Consider the following 24,652-nt stretch of genomic DNA (forward strand, 5'->3'; position numbering starts at 1 on the left):
CAATTGTCCATACGAATATCCGTGTAACCCCCATTTTTATTGTTTATAGTGTATTGTTCTCTGCTGCATGGGTATGGTATTGTTACAAAAACAATAAAGGCAACGCTTCGTGGCCTGGCATGCCAACTCCATTGTTTTTCGGAGTTTCTCTCTAAATGTTTTCAAAATGTTACCGCGTAAATGTGAAACATTTCCTGAACGAAAATGGAAAAGTTGTGTTTTCACTTGAGACGCTGTCATGTAAACAAATAACTTTTTTATTTTTTAAACGAAAATGCAAAGACAATGCATTTTGACTTGAAATGCCATGCAAATTCAAAACATTTACAAAACAAAATGTTTCCCTTTGCAACGTTGTTGTGTAAATACACACCTTTTCTGAAAAGAGTATGCACCTTTCCCATACGAAAACGCAAAAACGACGTGTTTTCACTCGAATCGTTGTCATGAAAACTTAATTTAATTAAAAAACGAAGAAGTTTATTGATTGGTGCCTTCATTCTGAAGACCGGAAGTGAGACGTGTTCACGTGTCTAACTTGATAGTATCAGGAGTGTGTGTGCGTGTGTGTGTATATATGTATGTGTGTGTGTGGTAGCACGCGCGTGTGTGTGTGTGTTCCTAGAAAGTGTGTGTATCTGTATTTAATTCGGGGGTCTTTCTTCTCTCTCAAACACTTTTCTCGGGCTCCCCCCGGAGCAGACCCGCCGCGGACGGGAGATGTCCGGAGGCACGGATTCTTAAAGGCCCGGCTCGTCCTCGCTCTCTGCCCGGGTAAGTGAGTCTCTCTCCGGCGGAGCGGCGTCTCACCTCCACTCGGTCTTTGTTCCATCCAGCCGGGGCCTTCGCCCCGACGCGCTCCGTCCGCTTTCAACGTGTCGCCGAACTCCATGAAAAGTAGCTCGCAATTTAACAACGGCTCGTTCATCGCTTTGCTGCGACGCCTCGTAAACACACAACTTTATTCCTTTTCGTTAATGGCAACAATTATTCCATTCGGAGACGATTCGAGACAACAAAGAAGGCGATTTAACCCGGAACGTGTCATTATTTGTTTTTCTTTGGCCGCCGTTCAAACGTCAAACTTACTAAATGTAATAACGAGCAGCGTGTGTCACTCAGCCGTATAAGTTAACATTTGCACGCAAAATAATCAACTTTACGTGAAGAATACAACGCCGAATTAAAGAATGATTGTTTTCAGTAAGTTTTACTTGTTAAGTTGTGTTTTTGTAATCATGTGACATTTTGTCCGGAGCGAAAGAAGCTTAAATTAGACAAAAATTAAACGCAGTTCTGCGCAGCCGGAGCTTAGCCCGGCCTAGCCATAGCCTGCTAACGTGGCTAAAGCTAAGCTATCTGTCGTTAGCGGACCTGACCTGTCAAATAAAGTGTTCCGCTTTTATGTAGCGGGTGAAATAACACTGGAAATCTTTGAATATTTCAATAAAATCAGATAAACTGTGAACAATCCGACGTGTCATTTGTCATTAACCCTTCCTCTTAATGAAAATCAGCACACGGCAGGTTTCTAGCTAATGTCAACCTCAGCAATGTTTCCCAAACAAAACATCAAAATATTATCAATTTATTCAAAACAAAACAAAATATAGTGAGCAGTTCAATGGCTAATTTAAAACTCAGAGGGATACAACTGAGTGGTCAACAGTTGAACTTTGACTAGGAGGAGTTTTGGAAGATTTGGAAATCTTCTCTTCAGAGCTTGAAGGAGGTACAAAGACGATATCAGATATTTTTTTGTTTGTATGTTGACGTTTTAACCCCAAACTATGGATTTTGTGTCAATTCAGTTAAATATACTTTATCCAATAGGTTGACTTCAAGTGGATTTCATCTCAAATATTGTTCACAAATGACTGACTATTCAAATATGGTCACAAAACTTTTCTTTCTGTGGAAATGCAAAAACGATGCGTTTTTATCTTGAACTGGCTGTGAAAACGCAAAACTTTTCCAAAGTGAAAATGCAAAGATGATGTGTTTTCTTTTGAAACTATGTGTGAAGGCGAAACTTTTCTGAAATCTATTAAAATAGATTTGACTATCTATTAAATAGATTTCAGAAATGTGAAAATCTACTAATTTTCACATAAGTGCGAAACTTTTCCCAAAGTGGAAATGCAAAAATGATGCAGTTTCACTTAAAATGTTATGGAAGCGTGAAGCTTTTCTGAAATGAAAATGCCACAACGACACATTTTCACTTCAAGAGGTGTGCGTGCACGCCAGAGAGCTGCAATAACAGCTGGCAATTTTTATTTTAAGTTCATTTAACAGGAAACCTTTATTCAAAACTTTTTTTTTTCTTTTTTAACTCTGTCATCATTTTGGCATTATTAACATTTTGTAAACTTCAATGTCAATTAGGAGATTGTTGTGGCGCAATTCAACTTTATTTATATAGCAGCTAATACAACAAAAACACTGAAATCGGTCCTTTATCTCACGTTAACATGACGAACAAGAGATTAGCAGGACTATGGATATGTAATGTGTTATATTTATGAAGTTTCCGTTCCAATTTAGGATCGTAAACATTTTATTACATTTTCAGCTGTTTCTGTACCTAATTTTAGTGCCATCATCCTTCTTCTCCAGCATGTTTCTGATGATTTTGGCAAAATAGAATACAAATACTTTTAATTAATCCCAGAGGGAAATTCCTTTAAGCATTGTTCCACACAGAATAACTAGAAAGACAGTTTAATATCAAATAAGACGGGTTAAAAATTACATAAGTACTTTAAAATATTATTATGAACAGGGCTTATCCTGACTAATTAGCACAGAGAGGATGAAATCAACCAAAACAGCAACCACTATTTACTGGGAACAGTTACAGCATCTTACGGCCACAGGAAGGAACAACAGTGTTTATCTCTTTTCGAAGCAGTTTAGATTTTTTTTTTTTTTTCTCCTGCTATTTTTAAATCTTCTCTCGTCGAGCGACGCACCAATACGCTGCACTGCTCGTCTGCACCCTGCAGTGTGGGAGCAGCACAACGCCACACACGTTCATGCAGAAACCAGAACCAGCCTTCAAAAGTACATAAAGCAAACGACAGTCTCCATTAATTGTTGCGTTCGCAACATCATGAAATCCTGGAGGGCCTTTTGTAAGACGGACCTTTTTTTCATTTCCAATGAAATAAAACCTTTGACAGTGCTGTAGGATACTAATGCACTGTGTGAGTGTGCATTTACTCAAGATTCCTTTATAAGTTGAATATATTCAAAGTGTACCTTCTTTGTATTGACCCAGAATTCAGTGATATTAATAGGTTATACATATATGGCTTTATTATGCTGGGTTTTTCACATTTAATAGAAATGAGGCCACTTTTATGGACATAATAAGAAATACAACAGCAACAGTTCTCTTTAAGTTCAGATGTCTCATAAAGTTTGTTTTATTACACATCTGCCAGTTCTGTACGTCACGTTTCTTCTGAACGAGACAGTGAATGAGGAATTTGTTCTGCGGTTCCTCTGGAAAGCAGAACTTGCACTGCTTTTCAAGTTTATTGTTAATATTTGACTTATTCCAGATTAAATGTACACCAAAGTCCCATCCAGCAGCTATTTGTTTCATGAAATAAAAAAATCTTTATAGCGCAACAAAAATTCTCATTTACAGTATTAAGTGTCAAAATCCTGAAATATGTTTGATAGTTGTGGAAAAAGTTGTTGTGTCGGATGGACTTTCGGAGTTTTATCCGCTGCTTTTCTGTTGCAGCTGTTATGGAGCAGCCACCTGGGAGCTTCGATGACCTGCAGCCTCAAGACCTCTCGACCTCCGGCCTCAGCGCTGTGATCGACCTGACCAGGAAAAGAGGGGAGGAACGAGTCCTCAACCCCGCGTCCCTCGATGCCCTGCGGATGGTCGGGAGCCCCGGCTGGTACCCGGACCCCGGGGCCGGCGACGCCAGATTACCGTACTCGGAGAGCGCCTCCTCGGGTGTTGCGCTCCAAGCAGGGGATCAAATTCAACCAGACAATGCCTTCTCGCACACGACAGTCACCCTCTCCTACGTGAGCAGGTCTCACGTATTCTCTCCTCACGACTCCCTATCTCGCTCGCCCCTGTGCAGCGTGCCGCCTATCAGTAAGTTCTCCCTCCACCCTCCTTATGATGCAGATAAAGAGCTCGGGGAGAGCGGCTATGCACTTAGCCAGCATTACTTGGCTGAGGAGGAGACGCCCATGGACCTCGCCACCCAGACTGAGCTGTTCCTTCCGCTGTCTCAAACTCAGACGGAGGAGATTCTGGTCCAGGAGCCTCACGAGTTGAACGGTGGGGTAGTTTCTAGTGATGGGGACATGGAAATGTCTGCACATGGTGATGATGAAGGCAGAGCTTGTCTCGAAAAGAACGAAGGCTTGGAGAATGGTCAGGGTGACGGATGGTCCAGTTCAGGCGTTTGTGCCGATTTTTCACCAGATACTCCCGCGCCAGTCAGAGAGGAAGAGGAAGTGCTTTTCCTCCTGTCAAAGAAAAGCGACCCCGGATCAGAGAGCGTGGGCACAAGAGACATTTGTTCGTTGCGTCGGGAGTACGTCAGTCCTCTGGAGGACCCGGTCTCGCCTTCCGCTACTTCGCTGGATGACGTAGAGGACGTGTTTGTCCTTCCGCAGGCCTCTTGCTCGCCCAGCGGTGGCAACTCGTATCTGGCGGATGTGGTTTGCGACGGCTCCGGCACAGAAGGGGCCATTCAGTTGAGCGCTGGCACTGAGGACAATGAAGTAAGGTTAGATTCAGGTGAGGAAAACAAACAGCCCACCAGAAGACGGAAGGCCTTGTTGGAGCCTTTGATTGACTTGACAGATGATGTTTGCCTGTCGGATCTTTCGGAGACCCAAGCAAACATCTCAAAAGTTGTACCTCACGTTAACGGCACCAAAAAGGTGCTGGACAAAACTTTTACCGAGAGAAAGCTGCCGATGCGTTCTGGAAGAGGGACGCGATTAGAGGCCATAGTCATGAACATAAATTCCAGCAGGTATAGAGTGTCTGGGCGTGTACGTTCCAATAAGAAAGCCAATGCGTCCAAATCGGCAAGTAGTGATTCGTCTTTAGCCAGTCCTAAGAAAAAGGATTCTTCATCAGTAGTTAAACAGAAAGGCAAAGTCAAAGCTTCTCCTTCAGTTAAGACAATAGAACGGAAAAAGTCAAGAAGACGCCAAACTAATCACATTAACAATGACTGTTGCAAAAGCTCTACCTCGGATTCTGAACCCATCACCAATGCTAAGAAGCCGCATGGCAGCCCACCTCCAAAGCATTGTCTGTTTACAGTGAACACAAGGTCAAAGAAAGCCCCCGAGAGCGTTCCTCCCCCTGTGACCCCGCCACGGACCAGCCCGCTGAGGCCCAAGAGGACCCCCTCGTCGCAGTCAAGTCCTCCAGCCACCAAGAAAAAATCAAATAAGGAGCCAGAGCTGCAAGTCCTGCCCGAGCCCTCGGTGTCAATTCACGAGGGAAGACCCTCCCCCCCGCCACTGCCAACAACTTCTCCAAAGAAAAGTCCGGGCAAAGCCAAAAGCAAATCTCCCCGTAGCAAATCGTCTCCGCCCGCCAAGACGAAGGTGTCTCGCACTCCCAAGCGAAGACGGAAGAAACCGACACAGGGCCACTACGCCTCCTCCATGTTCTCCCCCAAAGAACCCGAGATCAAGCTCCGGTACGTCAGCTACAAGGAGGAGAAGCGGGACTCCAGGCTGGACAGTTTTTCTCCGTTCATCCATGTGGAGGGTAAGCAGTCGTCCCCCTCGCTGTGCACCGTGGTCAACTACCCCGACGAGGTGCAGACGCAGCACAAGAAGGGGCAGCAGCCAGCCGCCGGCAGCGGCTTCGTCTCTGCGGTGGTTCCCAGCACCTCCTGCCTGCGGCTGGGCCGGGTGTCCATGCACAGCCAGCACCAGCGGTCCCTCGTCTGCTGCATTTGTGGGCAGTCGGCCAACGCCATGGACCTGGGGGACCTCCACGGCCCCTACTACCCCGATGGGTACCGGCCGAACGCCAAAGCACCGGCGAGAACGTCGGGCCTCAAAGTGGAGGACGACTACAGTGACTCGGACTCTTCGTCCTACAGCATGAAGGGCCGGGGCAGGAAGCGCGCCGCTCCGCCCGCGCCGTGGGCCGTCCGGCCGGGGGCTCAGCTCAATCCGAAGGGCGGATGGACTGGCGACGGTACCAGCAGCTCGGCGGCGAAGCAGTCCCGGTCCGATCCCGGCTCTGCCGACGTGGAGGACTGGTACAGCCCCCCCGTGCTTCCCTTGGAGCCCTGCGAGCGTTGGCTTCACGAAGACTGCGGCATCTGGTCAGCGGGCGTGTTCCTGGTCAAAGGGAAAGTGTACGGGCTGGAGGAGGCCGTCAAGGCGACGCAGGAGACGGTAAAGAGGGTCACTGATGCACAACATTACGGGTGCTAATGCGTCACTGTTGGCCAGAGAGCAGGAATAATTTGCTGTAGTGCAAGTCGGATTAATTTAAAGTCGTCAGGAAGACGCAAACCTTTAGTGTCGTAGTACAAGAATTCCACTGAATCAAAAGATAACAGGTACACACTGAAGACCGCTTCATTTATTTTCTTTTGCAATCTAATTTTAATCGGTGAAACAGTTTTAGCTCAAAGGAGGGAATAATTATGAAGGGATGCTTTCAGGTACATCTGGTACAAGCCATCAACAACACTGCAGTCTACATTGTCACAGCCGAAGATTAAATTCCGTCCGAAGCTCTGCAACAAAACTGAATAACACTGCATAGTGATGTTTCAGGCTTTTTTGAAATCGGTATATTTGTCTGCTCTGACTGTTTCCTGATGTTTGCAGGTATGTTCAGCGTGTCAGAGTCCCGGCGCCACTCTGGGCTGCCTTTTCAAAGCCTGCCCCAACAAGTACCACTACAGGTGTGCTCTGGAGTCAGGTGAGATAAAGGAAGACGCTCGAATGAAAGGATCCATTTTCTCACTGCACTTGAGATCCGTGTTCCTTTTGTTGCTTCCCAATTTATCCTTGTTGGTGTTGGACCCGAGCTCGGGGTTCTGTGTGAGTTTCTGTCTGTTGGTGTGGAAATGGCTCTTCAGTGTAGCGCTCTTAGCCTCCACTCGGCTTGAAGTTGCACATGTGGGCGGTGGAAGCTTTCAGACGAATCGGTGGCGGCGTCTTCACCTCCTGTTCTCTTCTGGTTCTCCACAGACTGCGTCCTCATTGAGGAGAATTTCTCCATGAAGTGTAAGAAGCACAAGGTGAGTGGCCCCGAAGAGCCCAACCGCACGAGATCCGCCTGAAAGCGCCGCGCTCCGTCGGGTTTTCTGGTTAACCTGCAGCTTTTTCCTTCCAGAACAAGACATTCAAAGGTCCTCCAGGGAGCCGGTGGAACGACAGGTGACCCTGAGAGGAAAAGTCCCGAGGTCAGTACACGTCTGTGAGTGCTCAAGTTACCGCCGCGTCCCGTCTTGTAGCGTTGAAACGGTCCGATGCGGAAGGAAAAAATGGTAAAGCGTGTATCTGGCGCTTAAAAACAAAACGCACTCCTGCGCTCCAACGTGGAACTTTACCTGAGGAAGTTCCTTTTTACAACAGGCAAATGTCAGTCGAGCCCTCAATTACTGCTCGTTCAGTGCGGTGGCCATCTTGGATGAGGACCCACATCTCTAATGCCTTCACTTCTGTGGAGGAAGGAGGTGTTTACGTTATGAAAATAATCAGAGCTGACTTGACAACATGCCTTCATGCCATTTTCTGATTGAGATGGAGAAACGTCTCGTCTTGTTCTCTGACGAGCAGCTTTCCGAACTTCAACCTGGACTCGTGAAGTGCCTCCGTGTCTTTACCACATTTTCACATAATTAGAGTCCATGGTTTGTCTTCTCTTCCAGATGATCTCCTCACCTGTTCTTTCCTCCTCCCTGCCGGTCACCATGGCGACAGTGGACCAGAATAATTCTGACTGACAGCTCGTACCCGCCAACCTTAACGTCACCCTCTGCTCTTCAGCTGCACTGTTAATCCAGCGACGCTGCGACCCGGAGGGGAAGAGTCGCTCCTCCGGTCCGGCCCTGACGGTACTCATTAGCCAACAAACACCATGACGGCCTGAGGAACTCTCCAAGTGCTCAATTAGTCCTTCGTAGGGTTATTTATATGGGATCTTTTCCTCTTTTTTTGTTGAATTAAATATGAGTAACAATCAAAGATATTTAATTTTTTAAAGATTTTTTAAGTATTTGATTATATCTGGTTTATTTATTCCTGGACTGTTTATTCGTATCGGCGCCTTTAGATGGTTTGTGTGTCGTCGTGGTTTTTTTTTTTTTTAAGTTATTGGTGTAAAAATTTGATGTTTCTTCAAGGGGGGGGTTGAGGTGTGAGCTGCAGGGGTCCTCATGAAACGGCTCCTCAGATCACCGGTGTGACGGCGCGCCGTCGGCAGCGCGGCTGTTAGCGAGCGAGCCGAGCGCGTCTTTGAATGTATCCTCGGAGGAAGCACTTTGTTCCTCGGCTCCAGCTGCAGTATTGCCGTCTTTCAGCCCGCCACGTTAACCCGTCACGCCCTGGCGTTAACCCGTCACGCCCTGGCGTGGGGCCACAACTTGATGAAGCGTGGTCTGTGTGTGTGTTATTTGGCTTTCAGCACTTTGCCCATCAGATCATTGACGTTTGACATGAGGCTCTTATCCAAGCTCGTGTCGGTTTGTTTACTTACTCGACCTCAACTAAGGTTTAATTTTGGATCATTCAGCTGCGGATTCTGAAGGTCAAACTAGTACGCCGTTCAGAGGCTACGGACTAACGCACATCCTCCAGAGCAGGAAGTCGATCCAGATTGACGGGTGAAGTTTAGAACATATTTAAGCATAAAGTCAAAACACAAATCTCTGGTTTACAAGAGAAATCTTCTTTTGGAAAAGTCTTCTCAACTAGTTCATGCTCTGAACGCTTTGGGGTTCACTGCACTGCACCCTTACTTTGAAACTATTGCAGGATGTTCTGAAGGCACTTTGACACACTGACGTCCACTCCTAAACGCAACTTTGTCGTATCCCTCGGCGATGCCTCGATGCATCTCGGGGTGTTTTGACGTATCCTTCGCATCTCGACGATGCTTCCACGTCACTGACGCTAACACATAAATTTGACGTTTCTCTCGATTATCTTCAACGGCGTACCTCTCGAGGAGTCTTCGTTACGTTAATGAGGCTCTTGACAACACTTTGACGTTACTTTATCATGGCAGCGATGCTTCGTGTCGCTGCTCGACACTCTGACGTACGTTTGACTTTGTTCTTTGGTTTAATTGTCCACCTTTTAGGTGAACTCTTTTGACTTTGATTGCTGACATTTGGACTTTTCCCTCCTAAACCCTTTTTTTCCCCAGCATTTACTGACGTTTCAGCTTTTTCATCGTTGAAAATTGTACTTTGACTTCAGTCTCAACCATTTGTGTTTTTGCTGGAAAAATAGAGTTGCTCTTGTATTTATTGCCTGCACCATTGGAAGTCATGGACGTTCTCTCCAGGCCTTATGGACAGTGTTTTATTTCTCCACCGTCTTGTGGAACAAATACTAATTGGCAGAAGACTGAAGACGGCTCGCATGTACTTTTTTTTTTTTTTTCAAACCTTATTCCGGTTCAGGACTTTTTTTTCTTTTCTTTTTTTTTTTCAAGAGGCTGTTGTTTTTCCCAGCCAGCCTACTTTTATTTCATTGTTTTGTGGCCCATCAGCCTCTTTCTTCTCCCACACAGCAAGTGTCTGTCATTCTCCATGGAGCCACTAGAGGCAGCGTCGCACCGTCTTCAGGCCTTTAAAAGGCAACACACACACACACACACACACAAACCTCCACAGCTGCTCTGTTTGTTCCATTCCTCTACTTTTTAGTTGAAAAACAAACTGTACTTTGTTTTTACCAGCAGCTGCATGAACTACAGATCCTTCAATTAGAAACTGTATTTTCAGTCGGTGTGTGAACCTCAGACGCTCCAGGTTGATTTCCCTCTGGCGTTGAGCCTGACTGTATGCTTGTAGCAGGATGTGGTGGTCTCATGAGATGAGAAGCCCCCCCCCCCCCTTCAAAACAACCCTCAAACATCACATTCCAGCTCCTCTGTGTCTGTCGTGTCGTCTGGTGTTATAATTTGAAGGTGTGTAACAGACTCCGACTGCCAATGTCACCCTTCTGTCTGTCTTGCTTTAACGGAAGCTCTTTTTTTGTTTGTTTGTGTCTGTTTTGTACCGTCTCGATCGCCTCTCCGTGTGTCGGAGACTCATGTAATCGTTGGAAATTAAATATTTTGTTGAGCCTTGTTTTTTTTCTTTGGTGACTCTTTGGGAAACGTGGGATATGTTTTCTATTAAAACGTTTAATTTGACCTAATATTCTGAATATTACGTTGGAATGATGAAAGGAATAAAAACATTTCTATGGTTTTGGCTAATCAAATCATTGTAGCTCCAGAGTTCCTTTGAGGTAGCTATAGATGTTGCTCACATAGAAATGCAATCAAAACCATATGAATGAAAATGTTCCGTCATTAAATATGTCATAATGTTTTATCAACTCAGAAGATGTATATTAACACCTTCAGTACACCTGCAAACATTTTAAAAGAGACTGGTAGTTACTTGATTAGTTGCTACATCAGTTAGCGGGAGGAAGATGCTCTAAAATCCGAAAGTTGGCTGAAATGACCATACTGAAGTTGAGTTAAACTGGACGAGTTCTCCAGCTGCTCTGGGAAAGAAAGAAACGACAAAGATCCCAGTTTCACTCCAACAAGACTTCTGGTTTTATTGACTAAATCTCAGCTTACAGGAAGACAGTTGTATTGCAAAGACGAAACCGCATACGAGTTCTAGTGCCGTGGTCATCTACTCACTAAAACTCCACTAAAAAAAAAAAGAAAACCCAAAAAACAAAAACAGGGATGCTCCGAGAAATGTCACCGGACAGAGAGAGACACCGAAGCTCCATCACAACACGTCACGTTATGGATGAGGAGGAGAGGCAGCAGCGACCGGCTCGGACAGGTGACGTACAGAAAACTCTTCTTCACCCTTTTTTCCTGACTGCTGGCTTTTTATTTCCCTCCACAGACCTCGACATGCCGCCTAACTAGCTTCAAGTTGTGTCTGTGGACTGATGCTAACTCACTCTGGGGAACTGTTTGATCATTTAGCTCAGCTTTGTAGAATTAATGACTCAAGATAGTGATAAAAGGATATTTCTTGGGGGGAAAAAATTGACATAACATGGAAACGTTATGTAAATTTCCATCGAAATCACGTCTGAAAGTTAGCTGGCTACGTTAGCCACAGGCAGATTTGGCACTTCAAATACATTTATCTGTAATTACCAAGAAACAAATACAGAATTCTGGAGATGGTTGATCAAATTCAAAATTTAAGTGTGCTTGAATAATAGAAAACTAATGACGGTCGGACTCCATTATCTATTACCTAAATAGTAGCCGGTACTCAGCAAATGCTAATTAAAGTTAACACTTTGATGCTACATTCTAAAGAAAGTCGTAAAATGTGGTGACTCGGACACAACAGAGCGTTTTAAACATGTTTCCGTACAATATATCAATGAAAAGAAAGTGTATAATATTTGTCAATGTCTGGAGGTAGGCTAGCTGTGGTAGCTACAGGCAGAAATGGTGCTTTGAAAATAAAATGACCCGTCAGAAATGTGAAAACAGAATCTGAAAAACAATTCAAAATGAATTTTGTTAAAAGTACATCAAGGTTGTTATTGTAAAATTGGGTTATTGTTCTGGGCGATTGTCACATTTCTGTTAGTGAAATGGGACTTTGACATTTTCAGTTGGTTTTTCTGAATATATGATGAGTGATTGTTGAGAAATATTCTTAACTTCAATGTGTCATATGATGAAACTTTCCAAAAAACTAATTAAAAGGTTGTCGAGTTTTGCAAGCTACGCTCACTTCTGGTAGAAATTCTTCTTTAAAAACATGGGACTCGATCTTATTTTGGCTGAAATGATCAGAATTATTGTGTAAAATCAGAGTTATTATTTATTACCTTGTGTATTTGTCGACAGTTTAGATAGATTTCATCTCTAGTGACACAGGGATGTTAGCTGTTTACCCGGAAATGTACAAATCTGAAATTGTGAGCCAGCTGCCAAACTACACACGTGTCAGCTTTGTCTTTAATGACCAATCTAACTTGAGCACGCGGCCTCGGCCAATGGTTTCTCTGATTGGATTATTTTTTCTTTTTCTTTCTTTCACAGTTGTTCATTCTAGCAGCCGGCATAACGACGAGGCTGGCGTCAAATTACAAGCATGCAATGCAAAAACAAAAACCCTGTGTCTCCCAGAGACAGACGTCAACAGTTATCATAAATCTTCAGTTCTAACTGAAAGAGGTAAACAGAAGCGAGGTTTTATGTGGTGGATTGACGACAGAAGGCTGGTTTTGGAGGCAAGTAGTGCGAGAAACGCCGCGTAGTACGGTCATGTGAGCGAGACGCCGGGTGTCGCGGCGCCGCTCGCGGCCGGCCGGCCGGAGGAGACAAGCGCGGCCACAGTTTCCTGCATGAGGACTCCTTTGTCCCGGCTGCCGATGAGCTCAGAGATTGTCACAAGACGTGGCGGGTGGAGGGGCGGAGTTTAGCGCTTTCCATCGGTGGGGGGGCGGGGCGGGGCGGAGCGACTGTCGCGGGATGGTTGTACGCGACGCTACATCTACAGCTGGCGAGCGGGTTTTTCCACGACAGAGCATCGGCACATACAAGTTCATGCAGGCGTATGACGGGAAAGCACGAAAACACGCATCCAAAGGGTTTTTCTACTCAAATCATTGAGGGGGTTCGACTCAAAATGTAATTTTTTGTTGTTGTTGTTGTTGTTGCTATTTTAACTTAAACTAAGAAGAATCCAGGCCACGCTACTCAGTTTAAATCGGCCTGTTAGAAGAGAAAATCTTCTTTAATCTTCTTCTGACCTTTGATTTCAATTCAAGCCTCTCAAAACCGTACGTCCTCATGCTTAGCTAGACTTTTTTTTTGGGGGGGGGGGGGTCCTGAAGGTGGTGAGATGAATACACAACATTAATAGCAATACAAATACATCACACTGAATAGAAAGTAATTCTGATTTTTTTTTCATCTTTTTTTTTTTGTTTTGTTTGTTTGTTTTGTTGTTTTTTGTTTTTTTTAGCCCTAGGACGTCTCGAGAGATCATAACAGCAAATATTCACTCTGGGACTGAATGCAAGAAATTGTGCTACTGCAAAGAATTCACATCACGACATTTTACATAATTATTTTTTTTTTTTTTACTTTGTCGTCTCTTTTTTTTTTTTTTTTTGAGCTACTCATCATGCAGTTGTTTACAAAAGGTGACTCCTCGGTGACTCTTTTTCTGGGCTGAATCGATCTTTTCGGGGGGGGGTTTGCGAACAGTTTTAAAGAAAATGCGTCAAATGAAAACATTAGAAACGCAAACATTTTGGGGGGAGAAAAAACAACCCAAAACAGCTTCAACGAAAAGAGAAGCTCTAGAAACAGAACTTTGAGAGCAAGTAGAAAAAAGCCTGTGAAGTAGATATGTTTTTCATAAACATTTGCCACGTCATTTTCCAGAATATACAAGCGTCCACACACTCCTGTACAGCAGCCCGCCGCTCGTGTCGCACAGAGAAGTGGATTTTATTCCCCCCGCTGCACCCGAACGCCGCACGCAAATGGACCGAAAAAGAAAAAAAAAAGAACAATGAAATCTACTTTACAAAACACGAAACAATAGAAAAAAATAGAGTGTGGTCTTCTGAACAGAGTCAAATAAATAATACAATCAAAGCAGAAACAAAAGAAAATCCACTTCGTCTAGATTCACACGGACGTAAACAGACATGAGGACACTCGCGCACCGTCACATTTTTTTTTTTTTTTTTTTAGTTACACGTGAAACACTTAAAACCAGCGTTCGCTCGCTTTTTTTTTTCTCTCTCTCTCCTTTAAATCTTACAAGGCTTTTTTTTTTTTTTAACTCTTCCTAAAAAATACAAATCCTTTGTCCCTTGGCTTCATGAAAACTTGAAGAGATCCGACGGTGTCCCGCCGCCGCCGCTTGTTGTTTTTTTTCTTTGTTCTTCTATTTTTTTTTTGCTGGAAGTATTGCTTTAAGAACATTTTGGTCTTCTTCTCAGATGGTATCAGTGACAGAATCTCTAATGGAAGCAATTTTTTATTATTTTTTTTCCTCATTTTTTTTTCCCGCCCCCAAACTTGAACACTCGTCGGGTTCAAAGTGTAAACGGGGTTTCGCCTCAAGGTCGTGTAAACAAAAACCCTCCGTCGTGGGGAATGTTTGCGTTCTCTGGTGAGTCCACCGTGCGTGTGCTCCTCCTTCCCCGGGATGTTTAAAACAGGACACGTGTTAGTACTCTTTTTTTTTTTTTTCTTTTTCTTTTTCTTTTTCTCCATGCATGCACATCTACGTGGGTGGATGAGAGGTATAAAAGTGTGTAAGCGGTGAGTCCGTGACGCCTAGACGCAGATTTCGATGGGCGTGGCCACCAGCATCCGCCCGCCCGGCGAACTGTTCTCCCGCGGCATTCGGTCGTAACTGTTGGTGGACGACACGGAGCTGTTGGTGGACACGGAGACAAAATGGTGGCCGCCGCCCGGCTCCATTATCCCCCCTTTGGCCCCGCTCCCGCCGCTCCCCCGCTCCACCGCCATGGGCGACATGGGCGAGAGGGGCGACAGCGGCGAGCAGGGCGACAGAGTCTGCTGCTTCATCCTCTCCACCAGAAGCTCCTCGTCTTCCTCTCCGGACGAAGACGACGAGATGGTGCCGTTCACGTCCCCTCGCCCGCCTCCGCCACCCCCGCCCCCACCCCCACCTCCACCACCACCACCACCACCACCACCCCCACCACCGCCTCCTCCTCCACCGCCTCCTCCGCCGACCCCACTGTTGCCAGATATTCTCTCCCCTCCGACCGCCGTGTTGCCGTTGTTGTCGTTCTCGGCGTCCAGCATCCAGGAGTGGCTGAAGTATCCGAACACCTCCTTGACGGAGCAGCGGCGGTCCTGCTCCACAGACAGCAGCCGGCGGAACATGCGGAGCGCCTGCTCGGTGAAGCGCCTCCACTGCGACGGCACCGTGTTCGTCCTCCTCCTCTGCCAGCGGATGAACTCCTGGTAGAAGGAGTCGGTGGGCAGCGCCTTCTCCCAGGGGAAGTTGCCGGTCAGCATGCAGAAGAGCAGCACGCCGAAGGCCCAGACGTCGGTGCTGTAGTCCACGCAGAAGCCCTCGTGGCGCGACACGTCGCAGAGCTCCGGCGCCGTGTAGGGGATGGTTCCGCTCACCTGGAGAGGAGAACATGGGTCACGGAAGTGTCAAGAGACACGTACGAGGTGGCGACGCGGCGGGGGATACTCACTCTCTTCACGGGCGAGCCGGCCCGACGCGTCATACCGAAGTCTGACAGCTTGACCTTGCGGCACTCTCGGTCAAAAATGAGGATGTTCTCAGGCTTGATGTCTCTGTGGACCAACTTCTTGCAGTGCAGGTAGTCCAGAGCGATCGCGACCTGGTGCACACAGCGTTTCGCCACCGCCTCAGGAAGACCAATCTGAAGGACCGGGAAGAGGAAGACCAGGCATGAGTTTTGAGTGAAGAGAGGTTACGTTCAGAATACCTCATGAAACTATTGTTGGTTCCTTCATGGAGCCAATGGTGAAGCTGTATTGCCTATAAACATTGTTAGAATGTTAGAAATAATCTATTGTAGTAATGGAGGACAGATTATTTTTGAACTTCCAGCTCTTCATTATTGTCAGATTACTATTAGTGGCAAAATAGTGTCAAGTAATCCAACAAATGAACTGAAAATAGACTGGAAGAAATCCTGACAGGACAAAATTTGATAGTCCTAAAGATGATTTTGAACTGGCACCTGTGGAGGAATGATGTCGAAGAGGTCCCCTGCGAGAGCGTACTCCTGGGCGAACACGTAATACTCGTCCGTTTCGAAGGCGATGCCGAACATGTTGATGATGAAGGGGCAGGGGGACAGGTAGAGGGAGATGCTGTACTCCCGCAGGAAAGACTTCAGCTTGGTCGTCTTCTTCTTCAGGAACTTCAGAGCCATTTTGGTACCTTTTGGAGAAGACGTGTGACAGATTTACCTTAGTCTACGTGTCTTATATGTCTGCAACACATTGTCTTTGCGCGACCCCTCACCTCGGATTTTGTGGATTACCAGGTCCACCTTGCCGTAGGTGCCTTTGCCCAGCTCCCGGATGACCTCGTAGTACTTGTTGACCTCCAGCCTCTCCAGGTTCTGGGCAGCGATGAGCTGCAGCTCGTCCAGGATGTCCATGTTGGCTCGGGAAACCAACGGAGAGGAACTCATGCTGGGGGGGCGACGGCTTTAGGGGACGAACCGAGCAGGAAGAAGAGCGAGGAGCCGGAGCTCAGGTGAGACGGGAGCAGCAGCTATCAGCTGGTGTCACTGCAGAGGAAACACAAGAGTACGTAGACTTTAATGAGGTTTGATCGTTGGAACCATTTGGGTGGTGCCCCGAATGTTAAACTACATTAAAAAAATTATATTCGGGAAAACAAAGTAATTGGATGTGTGACCACAAAAAAAGGCCCGTGGTGCTCTTTTAGGATTTAGACAGACATGTTGTGTTTGTGTCGGGTTTTTTTGAGGTCGGTGTGGGACAACAGCGTGTGCAGCCTCAGATCTGCAGTGATAGTCACTGAAAATGCTAATTATCTGCAGTGAGGGCTTAAGTCATTCGAAATGCTACTCGCCAAGGGGTGGGATGCGAGCTGAGTCACACACACACACACACACACACACACACACACACACACACACACACACACACACACACACACACACACACAAACACGCACAAGAAGCCGATAGCAGTCCTCTCTAGCAAATGCATTCCCTGCTGCAGTGTGATTATTCTTAGTGATTGCTTCTTTCCCTTTTCTTTTCCTCTTTCTGAGCAGCCCGACCTGCCAAATCCTGACCCTCCCTCCAAACCTCCAGGCACACGTGGAGCAAATATCAGCGTTCGCACATCATCTCACACACACACACACAGATTACATAACCTACAGTCTCGTTCTATGAGGAGACGCGTTGGTATATTTGCCTCATTGCAAATCTCCCCCACATTCAGTTCCCACAGAGGGTTAAATCTCCTCTCTGCCGTTTGGCGATGGGATGCAGAAAACAGTTCTGACTGCAAAGAGGAATGAATACCGAATGAAGAACTTCACAGAAAATGCAAGATCTTTTTTTCGCTGGCTTTATGCAAACGCCACAAAGTCAATATGTTAGCGAGCTTCAACTGCAGCGTCACCGATCCGCCGGCTCAGCCCTCCGTCTTGAGTTATGTTTGCTAGTTTCACTCAAACACTACAAATCCCCGGTAAATGAATGAGAAACAGAAGCTCGTTTAATAGAAACATTACAGGAAATGTCTTTCTTCATTTTTTTTCAGTGAGAAAAGTCTTCCAACGGTTCCCGGATCAAACCGTCTGAAGGACAGATTGTGGCTCACGAGTCGTACGATTGACACCCCGCAATTAGAGGCTCGAGCTACGCGACAGAACATCGAGCAGCTTCGGGAGACTGTTCACGTTACAGGCCTCAGTGTTCCTCAGTGGGGGTGTAAAACGTGCGTTAGTGTGTGTGTGTGTGTGTGTGTGTGTGTGTGTGTGTGTGTGTGTGTGTGTTTAAGGTGGATGCCAGCAGGTGAGAGAAGCTGAGTCAGTTCGGGTGATAAATGTTCAGACAGGATGTGCTGTGTCCCCGATTTCACACATGTGACACACACACACACACGCATACACTCATGCACACGCACACCCGCACGCCGAGTGTAAACACAACGGTTCAGTTTCTGCTGCCCTGGATCACCAGTGGACACTGTCGCAATGCAGAATCGTGTGTTTGCATTTTAGTATGTTGAGTCGGCTCCTTGTTAGACTTATCACGTTTCTCAGCTCATGAGCATGACAAACAGCTCAGAGTTCTTACTGCATTGTTGTAACGTCACTAAGATCATCTGATGGAGGAAGTACTGACGGCACAGCCTGAGCTTCTGTCGATATGCAGACGACACTTCTATTTATGTGTGAGGGGGAATGAAACCAATCAAGTCTGATAAGTAGCTTGTGCTCCACATTGGCAGTTTGTTTGTTTTTTATTTGGGAGGGGTTGTCGAGTAAGTATGACTAGATCTTAGATCTACTTATTCCTTCTTTTAATAAAGAGGGTAAATAAAACATTTACCCTCTTCATAGTGATTTGCTCTATTTCAACATTAGACTTCTGATAAAAAAAAGACTTCAAGATAATTGTATTTGATATCAAACTCAAATGGATCTGCCAACTCTCACGGGATTATCTCCACTTCAAACTTTGGTGAAAGCCGTTCAACTATTGGAACTGCTTATTGTGGTTTGTGTCTCCAGTGTAACAGGAAGGAAGTTCAGCTTGTATTTGAAAGAAAAACGCCATGATGCCATAGAGGTTGCAGAGAGGAACACTCTCCTGGTGGAACATGTACTATGAAGATTACCATGGCTATCTTGGAATAAATGTGAGTCACCAAGCGGAGGCTGAAGACAAGACAGTAACAGCGTTTTATAACCAATCAGTTAATGTGAACATGGTGGAAAAAGACCTGACGGAACCAAAAGATTTGTCGTTCTTTTTAGAGAAGTTAAGAGACGTCAAGAGACAAGAACTCGGAAAATCATTGACATGAACCGACACTGTATGATGATATTTGGCCAACAGAACAACTTTCCAAGACAGATATTTGTGAAAAGGTACAGAAAGTCAGACGATTCACTTTAGAAACTCAATCCCGACATATTTTCGAGACCCAGAGTGCAAAACTGCAGATATGGGAAAACGAGACAACCGAGCGAGTGAAATTATGAAATCTGTTGAGAAAACCATCATGACACAGACAAAGGACAAAATAACAATTACGAGGTGGATGTGAAGAGTAAAAACGAACCAAAAGACGAGCTGCCAAAGAAGCCAAAACCTGATATCCAGGTCCGAAATGACAAGATCATCAAGGTAAATAACCTGTCGTCTCAAAGTGATGAAGAGATGCAAAGAATAATAAAAAAGAAAGAAGAAAGCCAAGGAAATGCCTGCCAAAAAAGAGAGGAGTGTGACGGAGGAGAGAATTATTTAAAGGATACTTGAAGAGGGAGAAAAGTGTCTCACATTCCTGAACAAATCTAAAAAATTCTATCGGTATCATTGTCTCACTCCTTATCTATGGTTTATAAACTATAAGGACTTCATTTAATAGAGATTGGTGTATTATAAAGTCATCGTTTGATAAAAAATAGCTTTATAGGTTTGACATGTGTAATGCTATAATCAATAACATACCTAATAATCACTTACCGGTGAGACTTAAATTTGCTGAGTCATCATTATAGCCTCATGGTTTTTCCGTTTCAGACTGAGACAGTGTTGGGCTTCTTTTTGCACATTCACCTAGACTTTTAATGTCATTTATACATTGACAGCCCTTGATTTTATGTAACTGTCAAACAACCCTGGCTTCATCCAGGCAAGGTTTGGCATGACTGCTGTAAACTGACAAGGGAAGAACCACGTGGCATCCCCGCTGAAACAAATACACAACATTCCTATAACCTAGTCCGGGTCCCGGGGGGACTGCAAGGCGACCCAGGACATTGAGTCCAGTCCAGCTCTCCAGAATCTGCTCTGCTTGGAAAGCAAAACCCAAACCCAATCCATATCCATTTTGGCCGTCATCTAAAGCAGGAAAACTAATCAGCGCTTTCATTCCGAACGGTTGTGTAAGCTTGTTTGGCTTCACTGCAGCGTTTTGTCGAATCAGAGATCAGAGAGTGAGTCTGCAGGCCGTCTTAGAAGCAATCTGTGGGCGAGCCCAGAAAAAAAACCAGGGAGGGAACCTCTGATGTGTTAGACACCCCCATCACCTGAGCCCGGCTTCATCAAACACTCCCTGCTGTCAGGTCTGTGTCAGCACCTTCAAAGGATATCCATCCATCCATGTGTGTGTGTGTGTGTTTACCTCATATCGTATTTATATAGATGCAGCCAGATTAGACTCATCGCTGGATGAGTCATCAGGTCAGGATGAGAGCTCGAGCTCCATGGGGAGAGGAAGTCTGACATCCCACCGTGTGTGTGTGTGTGTGTGTGTGTGTGTGTGTGTGTGTGTGTGTGTGTGTGTGTGTTAACAATAGAAGTAACTTGATGCACAGCTAACTGCACTCCACAAGCAGCAGAATACCTGGCAGGAACAACTGCGAAGCTGCTGATTGGACGGCAGTAATGAGGTGACTGTTGGAGATTCTAGGCGTGAGCAGTGTTTGAAGGTGAAAGTCTGGTGAAGATCGTTGGTCATCACAGAGGTCATATCAAACATCTAAACAGAACCCATTGAAACAACTCATCAATGGTCAGGAGGTCAGAACCAAAAGAGCAGAAATGCTGGTTTATGTTTTTTTAGGTTTAAAACAGTTTCCTGTTACCACACAATTCATCACAATCTACTTTACCTAAAGAGGTACCTGCCTCTTGCAGAACGGAGATGATGCCATGAACCCAAATATTAATCTGATTGGACAAAGCCGCTCATTAAGACTATTGAAAATATAAGTGTGGAGCAGCACATCAGGGGAGTGAGTCCCTGTGGAATACCAGGGGTATGGGGAGTCCCATTTGGAGTACCAGGGGCATGGGGGTCCATTTGGGATACCAGGGGCATAACGTTCTCATTATTTATTAACAGAGTGTATCGGTTTCCATAAAAGAACAAAAGCAGAGCAGACAAGACTGAATGATGAGCAACATTACTGATTAAAGCTTTAAATTCTCTTGTAAATCAGGTCCAAACTAAGTAGATTCTTAGTGAGACCAGGACATGTAACGTGACCCAGACTTCAAAACCACACATATGCTCCTTTCAAAAAGACTCATGCTTGATGTGGAGTCTTAAAACCCAACCTGGATATTTTCATAAACGGATACAAACACCTTCAGTAAGGATCCACCGCGGTCTGGACACTTTCTACCAAACATCTGGATTGATAGAACCACACCTGGAGGAGACTCAGACACTTTCTGCCAGACTTTTTAAACTCATTAGACTTCACCACAACTCTTTAAATCAGAACTCGGTTTGAAGAAAACAAGATGTCACGGACTCTTAAAACCAAACCTGGAACTGTTTCAATCACCTAAACTGATCAAACCACAGCTGGAATCTATAAAACAGACCCAGAACTCGTTCTAGTCTTTCAAACAAACACAGTTTCCGATATTTTTTCTGGTGAAATCAACGACGAGCCAACGAGTCGTCCTTACCCCACTCAGGACTGTTTTCCCCCTTTAAAATTCAACGTCCTCTTCCTCCTCCTGTCTGAGCACTGTCACTCTGTGCCACCAGGTTTAACACTGTGATGGTGGTGTTGGGGGGTGGGGGGGGGGGGGGGGGGGGGGGGGGGTAGGGGGGCTTACAGCTGACTAAATCCCAGACTGCTTATGCAACCAGCGGGCAGCACGGAGCGGCTGAGCACATCCAGCCAGGCAAGGCGATGATCGCAGCCATGTCCAACCCCCCCGAACCCCCACCCCCATCCACCCCCCCCGACCCGTCCCTATTGATCACTGTCTACAGTGCCATCTTCTAATGTTTCAGTGACCTCGTCCTCCAGAGTTTTCGAGAAACAGGTATAAACTCTTTCAAAATGCTATAAATAGACTAGAAAACTGTTTAAAAACACATTAATATTAACACACACACATTAATTAATATAAATCACATGAATTGAATGGTCTTTGTTAATTCTCTGGCTTTTTATTCAAAATAGCTTTGATCGAGAAGTTGCTTTTTTTTTCTACCAGATTTTTCTGCATTGTGTCCACGATGTAACATTGAAGTAATAAAGTTATACACGATAGACTTCCTGTCTGTCTCAATGGCGTTTTTTGTCCCAAAATACCATAAATAACACACCCTTTGTCTCCACCTAGTGGATATTTTGGGCAGCAGGACTCAATCCGATTCGCCAAGTATATTGCTATGAAGTGCATAAATGCGAAGTGTAAGGTAACGGCAATCATCAGTCTTTAACTTTTTTTTTTTGTAATGTTTGTCCCTTCAACCTTGCCAACCATAAACGCCTTCCTTTTAAAATCACTTTAAACGGTGTTTAAATCTGCAGGAATTGTCATGGAATGAAGTCATGTCACAGTCTGTGTCGGAGACAAAAGTTAAATCCCCTCTCTCCTCGCACATTTCAAACAATCATTCAGCTTTTCCAAAATAGAGCGTCTTTGTTTCCTAAATGAACGTTTGAGGCGTGGGCGGATTCTCAAAGTAACACCAGACGAGATACAAAACTGTGTCAGATTTTGATCGGAGGCTGGTTCAGTCCTTCAAATTTACTTTGAAATGTTACTCGAGTTGACTAATGAAGGAATAACTCGTAAGACAACAGTGTACTTACAACGATGGGGGGAAATAAAAGCAGGTTTTGGAAACATTTGGTGAGAAATATCAACATTACTGACATATTTGAGTTTTCCCACTTACAACATATTAATATTCTGAGATAATGTTGATGGTTCAATGTTTTGAAGTCTTTATATATGATCTGTCATAACTTAACATTACGGATTTCAATAATGCTTCATGAAATGATTTCGGTCTCGTCGTAGTTAAATTTAAAGCTCCTTTATGGCTATACATCAGTTTTGCATTTTATTATTTCGGTCAGTCAAAAACAGTAGTTAATGGAGGTTTTCAGGCGCTGTAGCATCTTTCCATTGTCATACAGAGACATAAAGTGGTCAAACACGGTATGTAAGACTTTATTTTCATATATCAGTCCTATAAGTCGTCAAACAATGTCAAAGTTAAGGGAGTGAAAAACATCCTTGAGGTGTTTAACGGCCTCACTCACCACCGTTCCTCTTTCTAAACACCAGCATTAGTCTGACTTCACTCCAAAAAGACTGTTAGATTCAGAGCGACGCCCCCTAGTGGTCGAAACTGAATGCATGGAAGTCATTTTTCCCTCTATGACCCAGAATCACACAATTTAAGGTCGTTCATCGTCTTCACTGGAACAAAACAAGAATTATGACCAGTGTGGTCAAACAGCAGCCATGTTTTGTATTTTCACTTGAAAATGTGTAAATTTATCATTAAACTGCTTAAATAGAACAAATACCTGGATCAGACATTTGACAAATGGAGAAAAATGTTGCATGGCAACTTTTTTTTAGCTTCTACAGAAAAAAAAAACGGATACTGCTGACATTGTCGCTCTGTGATAATGACCCCCATGTCACTGCTGGCATGTATTGATTGTTTGCATATTTGGGAGGATGGGATTATGAAGCGCCGGTCAGTGTCATTCTATTTATCCCATTTGTTTGTGAATATTGCATTTTGTTTGTTTTACCCTCGCCTTATTCATCCTGATCAGGATTTTCTTGGCAGAACTCCAAAAGGAAACAAACCATGTGGTGAAAGCCCAGAATGACAAATACCTTCAACGTCACAGAGAACAGGGAGAACATGCAAACACCTGTCAAGCTCTCGAACCCGAGCTCTTCCTCACTGTGAGGCTCGAGCACGAAACCACTACCCCACCTGGAACGTTCTGCTGAGGAAAAACCGCCCGTCGGTCCAGTTCTGGTTGACCTACATTGATCTGTGACTCATCAGTGTGTGCGTGTGCGCGTGCGTGCGTGTGTGTGCGTGCGTGTGTGCGCAGACCCGAGACAGCTGATTAAAGTGGGTTTTAAAAGCAGACATGATTACAGTCAGAGGAATTAATTACAGGCTGATCTGCCTCCACATTCACTCCCCGTTTCTCCACAAGGTGAGATGATGGATGGATGAGGTTTTTCGGGGGGGGGTGATGGTGGTGGTGGTGGTGGGGTGGTCAGGATGTAAACATGATGTTCTGGTGCTGGTTCCCGGCGCTCTGCGGGCCTGCGTCATGCCGGATCCCACCTGCAATGTGTCCTAGGAGCGCACCGCCCGGGGTGGGTAGGGGGGGGATGGGGGGGTACACACACACACACGCACAATACTCACGCGCGCATGCATGCATCAGCTGCTGCAGAAACCTGACAGCAGCCCCCCACCCCCCCCCCACCCCTAACAAAAAAAAAAAAATCACCTCCTCCTTCCAGTAAGACAGGATGCATGGATCAATAACACAAATACATGGTATCGCTCTCTCTCTCACACACACGCACGCACGCACACACACACACACACACACGCAAACACACACGTACCCTTCAGTCCGTCATCCCGCTGCAGCCGCACGCACGCGCACATACTAGAGCAGCCAGCAGCTCACGCGGCGGTCGCGGTCCAGCGGTGTGTCCTCGGCGATCGCGCGGAGCATCCTGCAGCCTCCTCCGGCTCTGCGTCCTATTGTCTCCGCATCGCTCCGTCCTCCAGGAGGGGAGAGGAGCGGAGCAGAGGCCCGCCCCCTACCGGGCACGGCCGGCCAATCAGAGGCAGGCCCCGCCAGGAGCATTGCGCGTCATTGGCCGGATGTGA

The 24,652-nt window shown here is 45.5% G+C and overlaps 2 protein-coding genes across 2 annotated transcripts; one reads left to right on the plus strand and one right to left on the minus strand.

The window, feature by feature from the left end:
• The first annotated feature begins 592 nt into the window (after positions 1–592).
• LOC308145556 (uncharacterized protein) lies at positions 593–8,414 on the plus strand. Its single transcript, XM_080517022.1, has 6 exons — positions 593–774; positions 3,758–6,414; positions 6,856–6,949; positions 7,222–7,271; positions 7,367–7,436; positions 7,905–8,414. The coding sequence occupies exons 2-5, from the start codon at positions 3,763–3,765 to the stop codon at positions 7,412–7,414; spliced, it is 2,844 nt and encodes a 947-aa protein (XP_080373148.1). The 5' UTR covers positions 593–774; positions 3,758–3,762; the 3' UTR covers positions 7,415–7,436; positions 7,905–8,414.
• Positions 8,415–13,533: 5,119 nt separating this feature from the next.
• bsk146 (brain specific kinase 146) lies at positions 13,534–24,515 on the minus strand. Its single transcript, XM_080517386.1, has 5 exons — positions 24,382–24,515; positions 16,254–16,524; positions 15,967–16,169; positions 15,451–15,642; positions 13,534–15,376 (listed from the first exon to the last, which is right to left on the minus strand). Exons 2-5 carry the CDS (start codon positions 16,423–16,425, stop codon positions 14,549–14,551), a joined length of 1,395 nt encoding a protein of 464 aa, XP_080373512.1. The 5' UTR covers positions 16,426–16,524; positions 24,382–24,515; the 3' UTR covers positions 13,534–14,548.
• Between the last annotated feature and the right edge of the window lie 137 nt (positions 24,516–24,652).

This window comes from Blennius ocellaris (assembly GCF_963422515.1).
Source record: "Blennius ocellaris genome assembly, chromosome: 21".
In the NCBI taxonomy this organism is placed as follows: Eukaryota; Metazoa; Chordata; class Actinopteri; order Blenniiformes; family Blenniidae; genus Blennius; species Blennius ocellaris.